A 13,440-nucleotide genomic window follows, 5' to 3' on the forward strand; every position below is an offset into this window, starting at 1 on the left:
ATGGGGTTAAGTGGCTTGCCCAAGGCCACACGGCTAGGTAATTATTAAGTGTCTGAGACCGGATTTGAACCCAGGTACTCCTGACTCCAAGGCCACTGCTTTATCCACTACACCACCTAGCCGCACCCCAAGTTTATTTTTTAACTAATATCAAAACAATTTTAGTGCTTCATAATATATTTTGAAATCAGGTACTGCTAGATCTCCTATCTTTCCACTTATTTTCCTTTATTTTTTTCCAGATAAATTTCAGCTCTACAAAGTAACCTTTTTGATAGTTTGATTCTTATGGCAGTGAGCAGATAAATTAATTTAGGTAGCACTGTCATTTTCATTATACTGACTCAGACTACTTAAGAATTAATATTTTCCCACTTTTTAATCGCTATTTTTCTGTACATGTCTTGAAAGGCATATATACTTCCCCATCCTATGCACACACTTTTTCATTTTCCTAGTTTTTGTTGGTAATATACAGAAGTGTTTATATTTTATGCCAATCTATTTCCAAGTGGATTTATTAATTTTAATGGACTCTCTAGAGTTCTCTAATTAGCTCTAAAAAAAGATTAATTTTTCTTTGTCTCTACTTACCAATTTATTTCTCTTATCTCATTGTTATAATAAGCATTTCTCTCATTATATATCTAATAATGGACCTTCCTGCTTTATCTGATCTTACTTGGAAAGGCCTCTAGTTTACCCCCCATTTCATATAAAATTAACTCTTGGTTTTAGAAATTTTATTTACCTTATTAAAGAAAAGTTATTTCTATGCATTTCTTTATTTCTATGCATTTCAACAGTGATGTCAAACTCAAAAAGAAATGGATCGCTGCAGGTGGAATACTATCTTAGAAAACCTCAAATTCACATTTTCTATGTTGCATTGTACTTTTGTTTATTTTGTTAAATATTCACATTTAAATTACATTTTAATATGGTTCCAAACTCATGGGGGAATCTGAGTTTTCTGGGGAACCCCCTTGATACCTATACAATGTTTTAGTGTTTTCGTTACTTTAACAGAAATGGATAGAATTTTTTAAAAGGCTTTTTAAAAATCTACTAATATAATTGTTTTAAAATCATTTTTATTACAGGGTCTATGATGTCTAGTTTCCTGGTGTAAGTTGAAACTACTCATAGAGCAAAATCTTTTTGACATGCTATAGTGGTTCTTTGTTAATACATAAAAAATTTTATGTTGATATTTGTTAGGGATATTAGTCTTTGCTTTTTTCTGTTTTATGTCTCCCTGGTTTAGGTATCAAGATAACATTTAAGCCAGAAGGCATACATTATATTTTTATTTTTGCAAACAATTTTACATGCTCTTCAATTAAACAGTATTTTAAAGGAAATATAGGACCCAAGTTATCTGCCTTTAATCATACAAGGTAGACTACATTAACTAAGTTGTTCACAGGAGCAACAATCTCAAAAAACTAGGAATCAACTTTAGGGAAAGCAAGCAAACAGCAGACAAGTTAACAGGAAATTCTGAATTTCTCATCTCCACCATAGAGCAAACAGTAACTTAGGCTATCATCTTAAAGGACTTGCTGTCATCATCAATTACTATTTGGTTAAGGAACCATAATAAAAACTGGCCCTCAGGCATTAAGATTGTTACAACTAATTATTACCTAACCAAGTTAAGACTTAGCCTAATCAAGTTCAAATACTGGATAGATATGGAGATTACTTTCATCTCGAAGGGAAGACTGATATTTATCTACCTTTAGGACACATGCTAAGCCACTAGACTAAATTAGAACTAATCAGAGATCAGATAGGTTCAGGAGACATGACCAAAGACAACTTCCCAATGATGTACATTTTATCAAGTTATTCTACCTTCCATTACTTCCACTTTACTTCATAAAGTATACTGAAAAATCCTGATATGTCTCAATTATATTAAGGAAAGAAAGGCCAGAAGGACTGGGATTAGTGACAGAAATTGTAGGGCTACCATCAGCCTACCTGTGATATGAACCTATGCTGACTGTCCCCCATTCCCACTTGGGAAATATAAAATATATAGAATTATATACACTGATACAGGGGCAAATAAAACAAACCAATACATTTTTAGTGTTATGAAAGTTGTTTATACAGTGTTGTTTATCAAATCTAGATCCTGAACACGATATATAACTCCTGGCCAAAAAAGCAAAACCTAAAAATAGAAAAATATTGTGGTCTTAATAGCGTCCTCAGAAAAGAAAATGGATGTCACCTTACCATCAGTCTGGGATTTGCTCAAAAATATTGTGCTTGCTCGGGGATGGTCAGATGGGTTTGATTCCATAGCTAAATCTGTTGAGGAAAGAGATAAGGAAAACTGTGAAATAGTTTAAGTGCACTGTTCTGATGACTGGTTTTTTTTGGACATGCATGTGTGTGTGTGGGGGTGGCGGCAATGGGGTTAAGTGACTTGCCCGAGGTCCAATTTGAACTCAGGTCCTCCTGACTCCAGGGCCGGTGCTCTATCTACTGTTCCACCTAGTTGCCCCAGCTGACTGTTCTTTTAAAAAAGTCATCCTCCTCCCCCTCCCACTCCCCCCCACCTGGTAAAGGTACAAGGTTATGTATGAAGAAAATCTATGCCAATTTTTAAAAAATGTTAAAAAATTTAAAAAATGAAATAATGTGTATATATAAAAGACAGTCTGCCCAGTGTGAGATTGAGCTAAAAAGTTTGAGATTTAGAAAACTTCAAAACTAAGTCAGGCACACATATGTAATGATCTACAAGGAAATGGGCAGAACATTTTCACAGCAAAGTCACTGTATTATGTAATAATGATAATCATAAAGTTGGCCACTGTGATAAGAGAAAAAATCCCGTTAATAGTCATTATATAGAAAAGCTTAAAAGATTTTTAATAGAGAGTTGAAAATTTTTTAAAGCTCATAACCACAAGAAGTCTTGGATTTATAAGTGAACATTTTAATAAGAGTTTTACATTTGCTATGTACAACATCCTCATGAGGCAGGTGCTGCCAGTAAGTATCCTTCTTTGACAGGCTCAGAGTGGTTCATCTAAGTCAAATCTGAACTCAGATCTTCCCAACTCCAGGTCTGGTAGTCTACCTACTGCACTAAGCTGCCCAAGGACAGTAACACCATGCATTCAAGTTAATCCAAACTAAAAATACATCAGGCAGTGACATCAGCTGGGGTTTGAGTGATGTTTGAAAGTTTCTTTCAAAAACAAAAGAAGTCTTTTAAAAAACATGGCCAGGCAGAATCTACAAGACAGTAGAACGATATCCCTCACCCCAAAATGGAGAAAGCAGTTTGCAAGAGTCTTCAAATAGCCAGAATGTGAAGTCTTTTCAATAGTCAAAAAAGAGGAAGCAAAACTAGAGAATCAGGACAACAGCATAATATAAAAGTCATGTACATTCAGGATAAATAGGAGATTAACTGAGAAAGATGTTCATGGTGATTCCATTTTAATACTGGCATTTGAAGCAGAAAAGTATTGGAGATCTAATAGTTAAATGTACAGGTTGAACTGATTAACTAGAATTAGATCAGAGGGACTAGATAAGACACTCAAATTTTCAAGAAATTCAAGGATATCTGTGACACCACTGACTAAAAACAAAATCATTAAGACTGTCACCATACCAAAAGGTAGTGAGTTTTCAACCCTTCTGCCTTTTGCCATCTGATCCACTCAAATCATAGGCTGCATCTTGAGGTACACACCATTTATTAGTTTTTAATATTTTACTTTATAGTTTATAGATGATATAATACCATATATTCACTACAAAACTTAGTAAAGTATCATTTTCAGGAAATGATCAAAGAAAAATGGTCAAATGAATGAAAATATAATTAATAAAAAAAGTTCCAAGGGAACTCAGACCCATGATTCTTATTTTCATAAATAAGCTGGCATAATTTTAATGAAAGTTATTAACTTTTTCTTTTTGGTTTTTGCAAGGAAATGGGTTTATAAGTGACTTGCCCAAGATCACATAGCTAGGTAATTATTAAGTAGTTGAGACCGGATTTCAACTTAGGTCTTCCTGACCCCAGGGGTGGTGCTCTATCCACTGTGCCTGCCACCTAGCCATCCCAAATTATTAACTTTGAAATTGAGTCAATTACTGGGAGAAAGGCAATTTCTATGATGGAGAAAGGCAATTTCTATGATAAGGAACAATATTTAAGAATTTTTGAATAAACAGTAAAGGGTGGGGAAAAAGTACTATGTAAGTCTTTTGAATTGGCTATATATAAATGGAAGTTAATTATTAAGAATATAAAATAATGTAGGTTAAATAGGAAAAAACATACAGTCATCTCATGACAACTGGGGATCTAAGAGTGCAGGATTCCTTGAATGTGAAAAAACACAAACAACTGGAGACTCCACCCCAAACCTTTATCTTTTTACATTCAACACATAAAACAACCATTACACACCCATTAAAAAGTTGCAATTTCAACGTGAGAGAGATTCCTATTTTGTACACTATATAGCAGTTGCTTCATGGCAAGACAGGATGATCACTGCAGGAAAAAATTAGGTGACGACAGTGTGTAAAAGGTAGACACAATGAGGAGGCATTCCCAAAGACTGGGTATAGCCCATAGTTCTTTAGGGCACTGAAACTTTTTAACAGAATTTAATTGTTTAGAATAAATGTTCATAGTCAAAACTTATGTTGAGGATTTAATTAAACTAGGCTTATGGAAGTTAAAGTATACAACTGAGAATTTATTTCATGAGTCAAGAATTTACTTAGGAAACAAAATGAAAATGAGATTAGCTGATTCATTTTTTTCCATCACTCAGATGCCCTCTGCCCCTTCTCCTTCACTCTTGTCTTGTCAGGGGTCGGCCCTGACCGCCTGGGTGGATAGGACCTCCCCGGGAGTGAGGTCAGACCAACCCAGAGAAGACACGGCTCCTTAAGGGGAGCAGTGGCTTCGCCTGGTTGGCCTGTGTCCCTTGCTCCAATCGGGTGGTAGGTTCTGCCCTCGGGGCGGATTGGGGTGGCAGCCCGGAAATAACTCCCTATATTAACCAGCGCCCTGAGCTATTCGGGGGATCCCTCTGCACCTAATAAAACATATGCCTCCTGAAGACGCGTCTGCCTGAGTCCCTCCTCGCTGATCCCCGGGGGAGGGAAAAACCGGGGACGCCCGATGCAGTGCCCACTGAGGAGCTCACTCGGGGGTCTGGGGAAGAAGACCCCGGACATTGTCCTCACAGAGATAAATAGTCCTACTCCTTGACAAAGCAAATTCCTTCTACCTGCACAAGTGATCTCTCATTCCATCCTATCTGCTCCAGCAGACTGCTCCATCTATAATCAACTCCATTACTCACTTTAATTCTTTCCCTACCTACTGGCTCATTCTTCACTGTCTACAAACATGCCCATCACCACTTAATCCTTCCATCCTTGCCAACCCTTATCCTATCCTCTCATGCTTAAGACTATACTGCAATAGGCTATTTGTTTGCCTGCCGCAAGTTTTTCTACTCAAGACTATCCTTTCCTAAGATTTTCCTAAAACCCAGGTCCAACCAAGTCAACACTCCTCTCACCTCTTTCAGAATCAAATAACAAAATTCTCTGTCTGATGGTCTCCAAAGGGGTGTCTGTCCCCCCCCCCCCCCCCCCCCCCCCCCCCGTCCTGGCTTCCTTCAGATTCCAAGAAATCTTAACTTTCTCCAGGAAGGGGCTCCTTTCAGGCAGAGACCATCTTCTGCCTTTTCTTTTTATCTTCAGTGCTTTGACTGACTGACTGACAGCCTCTGAATGAAGAACGACAGTAAGTAGGATTCTTGAAGCAAACTAGGTCCCTTTTTAAAGAATTCTAAGCGAAGTCCTTGGATGAGAAATTCTATCGATACAAATTAGCATTTTTACAATTGAAGTCTGGGCCAACTGTAGAGGACTTCCTTTTATCAGTGAAATGCCAAGTCTAGGCTTCAATTCTAAAAAATATTCTAGATGGCAGAGTTCATAGTGATGCCCACATGTACAATTGACACTAAAGGAAGTATAAAAATCACTGAGCTTACAACAGGTTAAGCTTTAAGAGTCACTAAAAAACTAACAGGAAAATATGAAAGTAGATCTTAACATTCAGTTAGTAGATTTTAACATTCAGTTAGGTAAAAAAAACAACGTAGATGTATTTATATAGATATATAGTTATGTATGTAGGTATAGCAGAACAATTCACTTGTAAGAACATTACATGTGGATAACTTAAAAGCAAAGGGCTAATTTTCATTGTCAAATTCATTATTCTCGGGACATTTCCAGAATCTTACATCCAGAAAAGAATTTCCACAGCATTAGTCTAATATCTTTATTTTTGATATGAGAAAAGAGAGTGAAAAAGTGGTTTGTTTGCCCAAGGCTACAGAACCAGGAGAACCACCCAGGTCACCCGGATTCCACTTCTATTTCCTCCACAACACTGTCGATGAGACAAAAATCAGGTTTGTTTTCTGCCCCATGGGAGAAGGATGGAAGTTTGAAGTCGAGGACTGAAATTTGATACAATTTATTTTTGAAAGCAATGTGTCCAAAAAAGCTACAGTTGACTATAAACTTTTGAACTTTGTAAATCTATTACTAGGGACTTTTGGGGAATGTTTTTAAAACTAGATTACATCAGATTGTGATTTCATCAATATAGGAAAATCTCAATGAACAATAAAAACTTCATTCTACCAATACAGACAAGCAACTGCTCTGCAATATAAAGACCTAAGAAAATGCCCTGAGAAATTAAATAACAAGCCTGGATCTCCTAGCTCAACATTCTATCACTTCACTAAACCAAGAAATCTTGTGAATACATCCCAAAGAAAATGAGAAAAAACAGCTATTGATATGAAAATGTTTATACCAGCAATATAACTTGTTGCTGTTTGGTAGCTTTGGTTGTATCCAACTCTTAAGAGCCCCTTTAAATGATTTTCTTGGCACAGATACTGGAATGATTTCCCATTGTTCAATTTACAGATGAGGAGATCAAAGCAATCCATAGTCATATGAAAAATTGCTCTAAATCATTACTTATTAGAGAAATGCAAATCAAAGCTTCTCTGAGGTACCACCTCACACCTCTCAGACTGGCCAATATGACCAGAAAGGATAATGATCATTGTTGGAAAGGCTGTGGGAGATCTGGGACACATTGTAGGTGGAGCTGTGAACTCATCCAACCTTTCTGGAGAGAAGGTTGGAACTGTGCCCAAAGGGCAAAAAAAGTGCATACCCTTTGATCCAGCAATACTACTACTACTGGGTCTATGATGAAAAAGGGTAAAAACATCAGTTGTACAAAAATATTCATAGCAGCCCTGTTTGTGGTGGCAAAGAATTAGAAATTAAGTTAAATGTCCTTCAAGTGAGGAATGGCTTAGCAAACTGTGGTATATGTATGTCACAGAACACTATTGTTCTATTAGAAACCAGGAGGGTTGGGAATTCAGGGAAGCCTTGGAGGGATTTGCATGAAGTGATGCTGAGTGAGATAAGCAGAATCAGAAAAACACTGTATACCCTAACAGCAACATGGGGGGGGGGGGGGGGGGATGATCAACTTTGATGGACTCACTCATTCCATCAATGCAACAATCAGGGACAATTTGGGGCTGTCTGCAATGGAGAATACCATCGGTATCCAGAGAAAGAACTGTGGAGTCTCAATAAAGACCAAGGACTATTACCTTTAATTTAGAGAAAACAAAACTGATTATCTTATTGTCTGATCTTGCTATCTCTTATACTTTATGTTTCTTCCTTAAGGATATGATTTCTCTCTTATCACATTCAATTTGGATCAATGCATACCATGGAAACAATGTAAAGACTGGCAAATTGCCTTTTGTGGGAGTGGGAGGAGAGAAGTAAGATTAGGGGGAAAATTGTAAAACTCAAAATAAATAAAATCTTTAAGTAAAAAAAAAGGAATTGAGGCAAACAAGGAGAAGTGACTTGAGCAATGTCAAACAGTACTAAGTGCCTGAGATTGAATCTGAACTTAATCCTTGCAGATTCCAGGTCTGGTGCTCTACTATCCACTGAACCACCTAGCTGTCCTATCTTCAAATGACTGGGAATGGGAAGCAGATGGTTAAAGAAACTGAAGCAATTGAGTTTTTAATCAACAAAGGATGTTTTTACTGAAACATATTTTATCTATTGATTGAAATAAATCAATTCATTCACAACATAGTGGAGCAGTTATAGAATCAACCATAGTTTCAAAAAAGACATGGTTCAAGGTTTATCTTCAACACATGCTGTCTCTGTGGCTGCTGGGGGGAGGGGGTGAGAGAGGGGAAATCACTAGACCTCTCAGTATAATCAGGCAAGTAAAACTATAGGAGCTAAAATAGCTCCATAGGCCAGAATACTGGATCTAGTAAAAGTAAATAAGGATAATTACAGCCTCACACTTAAAGTTTAAAGCAAAATCCATTTCATATGTTTAAGATGAAGTGGATGTGGTTAAGTAGCAAAAGGTCAGGAAAAAAAGATGTAGGTGCATTTCAGTAGATTCTGAGTCAGAATGTGAGAGGGCAGTCCAAAGCTCGAGCTGTGATGAGGCTGCAGCAGGACAGGCAAACTAGCCACTGCTCTCCGGGAAAGGCACAGGATTCACTGTTCTCTATGTCCACCCCACATCTGAGTCTTTTGTTTAGTTTAGAATGGCACAATCTGATAAGACAGATTGTCCATAAAGGCAAATAGGATGGTCAAGTGCCAAGATTAGACTTGTTCTCCCTAACCTTGGAGCAATGAATGAAAACTGAAATAAGAAGAAACCTAACAATTTGAGCAGTTCAAACTATGGAATGGGTTGGAATGGGAAGTAATAAGTTTCCCCTTTACTGGGGCTACACTTCAAACAGAGTAGATTATCACTTTAGAATTTTATAGAAGAAATTCTTATTCATGAATGGATTACATAACAACTCAGATTTGGATAAATTTTTTACTGTAAATTTGACTTTTGAAAATAACTGTTGGCCTAAGAATATGATAACCTAAGAACGTGATCTAAATTCTAGAAAAGGGATCTAGAAATAAGCAGATAAGAACAATGTGTTAAAACAGTTTTAAAAAATTCAAGTCATTATTCAAAAGATTACAGGCTGTAAACCAGAGATGATTATTTTAACTTGGTACATCTAAATTTTCACTTGAAATAAGTGTACTTCTCATTTAAGAAATTTCAAGATCAGCCTAAAAAAATGGTAAAGAGGAATGGCTAGCTTGCACAGTGGATAGAGCACTGGCCCTGGAGCCAGGGGTACCTGAGTTCAAATCCGGCCTCAAGACACTTAATAATTACCTAGCTGTGTGGCCTTGGGCAAGCCACTTAACCCCATTGCCTTGCAAAAACCTAAAAAAAAAAAATGGTAAAGAGCCTTCTCCAACTGTGGACTCAAGAGTTCACAGTTGTGGAATAATTCAAATAATTTCATAATAATTTCATTTTTTAAAAAACATGTTAACTGGTTTTGTTTAATTTTTTTCCCCTCTTCTTCCTCTCCTTTAAAAAAATTCTTTGTTAAAAGGGAGGGCTCTCTAGGAGGTAAGGAGGAACATAGGCATAAGCAATGTATCAATAAAAACTCCTTTTAAAAAGTCAAATTAAATAATAAGAAAAAGACCCAAAGAACGACAACTTTAAATATGCTATGTGTCAAGAGACTAAATGTTTAGGATTCATTCTCCAATTCTCAAAGATAAATCTTAAGGGATGGTGGGGTAGTGATGGTAAATAAATAACATCTGTAAATATAAAAACAGATTAGATGAACACTACCATGTCTGCCAAAACTTGAAATATTAGAACATATTACTCTGGAGAAAGGTTAATTGGGGGAAAATTTTATAAGTGTTATTATACTTATCTAAACTCTAAGTAATAAATGTAGAAAATTCATTAAATGTAAACAGGTTCATATAAGGTAATAATAGGCAGAGATATAGACTAAATTGAAGTTGAATTGGGAGAAGAGGATTATATTTCTAAATTCTGAGGATGACCTTAAGACAATCATTGTTAAAATCCATTAAAAATGTGGAAAGAGAAATAAAATTTAAAGCATTAAGCATGCCCTCTTAACTGAAATATATGCCAAGCACTCAATGACACACATACCCATGAGAAAAAAGTGATAAACAATTTGCTGGATTGTTAAGTGTAAGTTTTAACAACAACAACAACAAAAAAAAAAATCACCAGAAATTTGTTATAAAAATATCAATCTAGAGTTGGAGCAGTTGCAGTAATGTCCTATTAAAATTAGTTTCTTAGGAATCTCAATCCTTGCCCTAATAAAAAGAATTCTTGACATATCACAGTCCATATTTAGACAATTAGGATCACCACATTCAATCTAATAAATTAGTATATAATATGTAAAGTGCACTATGCTTAGGGGATGGAGATACAAAAACAAATTATAAAATAGTACCTGCCTTTAGGGAACTTATCTCAATATTGGAGAAGGAAAGGAGAACGAAAAATAGATAAATACATCTGGAGGGAGGGGAAGGGGAAAGAAGGACAGAAAGAGAGGAAATGAGGGAAAGAATGAAGGAGAGAAAGAAAAAAAGTAAAGGAGGGGGTGGCTAGGTGGCGCAGTGGATAAAGCACCGACCCTGGAGTCAGGAGTACCTGGGTTCAAATCCGGTCTCAAACACTTAATACCTAGCTGTGTGGCCTTGGGTAAGCCACTTAACCTCATTTGCCTTACAAAAAAAAAAAACCTAAAATAAAAGAAAGTAAAGGAGGGAAGTGGGAAGAAGAGGAAGATAAGGATGAGGAAGGGAGAGAGAGGAAAGGGAGAGGGAACATTCCCCTTAAAAAACATTGGATGGAAATCATATAAGCCTGGCTTTCCAAAGGGATGGTATGTGAATTAAATGTAAATGGAAACCAAGGATTCTAAGAAATGAATGAGAGTAGAGCAAATATCCCATGCAGGGAGGCAGAGGGAATCCCACTGAGTACAGTGCCTACAAGAAGGCCAAGGCCATTGTTGGAAATAGCCCATGCACAAGAATACAGAACACTGTGGCATTATGGAGCCCTTCCATTTTGGGGTTCATGTAGTCAAGAAAAGGGAATACAGAATAATATATATATATATGCGTATATGTATATATGCACATATATATATACACACACACACACACACACACATATATTTAATTTAGATAAGGACTCCTTCAAAACCAATTGGAATCCTTGGATGACCTTAGAATAATTTCAGCCTACCCCAGATTCCCCCGACCTCAGCTGAAAACAGACCCTTACAACAGCTGTCTGCCACAAGACATCATCTGAAACAGAACTAGTCCAACTTCACTCACTGAGGTCTTAATGCAGCTCCTGATGGGCCTCTAAAGGACAGTGATGATCAGGGGTCCTCAACAGCATGTGATTATGTATTTAAATCATAGAAAATTATAGTATCTCTCTATCCATGTCAGCTAGCAGGTACATAGAAGCAAGGAAGCTGAAAGAACACTCATGACCATATTTAAAAGATACTAAAGGAATGATCTAAAAAGAACTAAACAAGGATGTGCTTAAAACAAATTTTGGTTAAAAGATGTATGACAAATAAAATTTGATTTTGACTCCTCCAAACTCAATGAACAATTCTCAAAAGGCTAAAAGAATAAATAATAAGAAAAAAGAAAATTTACTAAGAAGCAACTCAAAATTGACAACTTAGAAATCAAATTCAACTTGCTCTGGTTAGTGCTATGTAAAACAAGTACCTATTCTCTACCAAATCACAAATACTACAAACCTCCAAATTAAAATAACTACTACATGGAATCAGGACATGCTTTGTTACAAGAACAGGTCATAATTCTTGAAGTCCCAGAAGCTTTCACTGGGTAAAGTAAAGAATTTCAAGGGAGCTTCTGCTCTAGCAAAAACCTTCAAGTTTTTAAACTAGATTGAAAAATGTTCAAAAACTCCAATAAGAAACCACAGTGACTTCTTTTACTCCATATAACAGGAGACAAGATTAAAGCCTGGGAACTTCTGGGAAAGGGTTGTTAGCAAGCTAGGAAGCATAGAGTCTGCAAGGCTCTGTGTCCAGAGGCATCACGAGTGGATGGATGGAGAAAACCCCAGGAGCCTAAAGGTATTGGGTGGAGGCAGAGCTCAGTCCTGAGAAACAAGAGAGGACTCTAAAGAAAGACCCTGGGAAGTGTTCAAACAGAATGGTTAATCAGGGAGTACCAGAGTTAACCACCCTGCAAAAGCCCAGAAAGGAGCAGCATCTGGTCCTGGCACAAACTCCCATACCATAGCAACTCCAAGCAGAGAGATAAATATGGATTTTTTTACAAGGATTAAATAAATAACTAGGAAAAATGAAGAGGTAAAAAAAATAAAAGCTCTTGAGGAAAGAATTGGAAGAGTAACTTAGAAGAGAAGGTAGTAAGAGGTTACTCCTGAGAGTTACTGAAAATTTAAATAAAATCAAAATCTGAAAAAAATCAAGATTGAAATCAAGAAGAAGAGAAAATGTAAGAATATCACATTTAGATACAATTTGTTACATGTAAATGATATATCAAAGCTTGCAAATCACAAAGGTAAGATCAATTCCAAGTTCTTCTAGTTTCTAACTAACTTTTCTAAATGGGAAAAAAAATGTTGTCAAAGTGATAACTAGATAAGGTTTACTTTTTAATGAGCACAGATGATTTAAGCCCTAATTTCATTTTCTTTCCTAGAGAATCAACTTTTTAAGCATATGAATTTTAATTTTAATTTTCTAATCCTCAAATATCTTCTATGGTAACACTTTCATTTTCTTCTGCTAACAACTGATATCAGGATTACTTGTAGTACTAACATTCTAATGCAATGGAAATTTAAGCCATCAAATTGTAAAAATCACCTCTCTTTACATTAAATGTTTCCTAAATGAATAAGCCAACTAACAATAAGCCAACTAACAAATAGCTGCACCACCCTAGTTTCTTCATCTACTGGTAAGGAGAACACTGCCTAGCTCTAGATTCAGAGAACTATTATACTTTCATTTTTTTCAGTCTGTACTCAAAAAAACAACACAACCTAGAAGTTTTCTTTTTCTACATTAAAGGAACCAGGAAAATAAAATTTACAGTAACAATTACACTGTAATTTTACTGATCAAGTCTGGCCTCAAAAAAAAAGATAAAAGAATGAAATCTACATCTTTTCTTTACAGGGATGGGAAAATACAAGTATATTACACTAAATATAATGTAACTTCACATATATGTATATATATATATATATTAAACTTCCTATGAGGAAATTCCTACCACCAATGGTAATCAACAAGTGATCCATAACTTAAGAGGGTTAAGCATGGTGAACAAAGCCAGTATCTGAGGAAAGAC

General features: G+C 36.1%; 1 protein-coding gene across 4 annotated transcripts in view; it reads right to left on the reverse strand.

Annotated features, from left to right (window-relative positions):
• Nucleotides 1-13,440, reverse strand: part of CCNYL1 (cyclin Y like 1) — a 90,766-nt gene that overhangs the window by 61,853 nt on the left and 15,473 nt on the right. For all 4 annotated transcript variants that reach the window (XM_074191507.1, XM_074191509.1, XM_074191510.1 and 1 more), the window contains exon 2: nucleotides 2,251-2,325. In XM_074191507.1, the coding sequence (XP_074047608.1) occupies nucleotides 2,251-2,325 (75 nt within the window). The remainder of the gene's footprint in view (nucleotides 1-2,250; nucleotides 2,326-13,440) is intronic.

The sequence above is a fragment of the Macrotis lagotis genome, chromosome 6 (genome assembly GCF_037893015.1).
Source record: "Macrotis lagotis isolate mMagLag1 chromosome 6, bilby.v1.9.chrom.fasta, whole genome shotgun sequence".
Taxonomy (NCBI): Eukaryota; Metazoa; Chordata; class Mammalia; order Peramelemorphia; family Peramelidae; genus Macrotis; species Macrotis lagotis.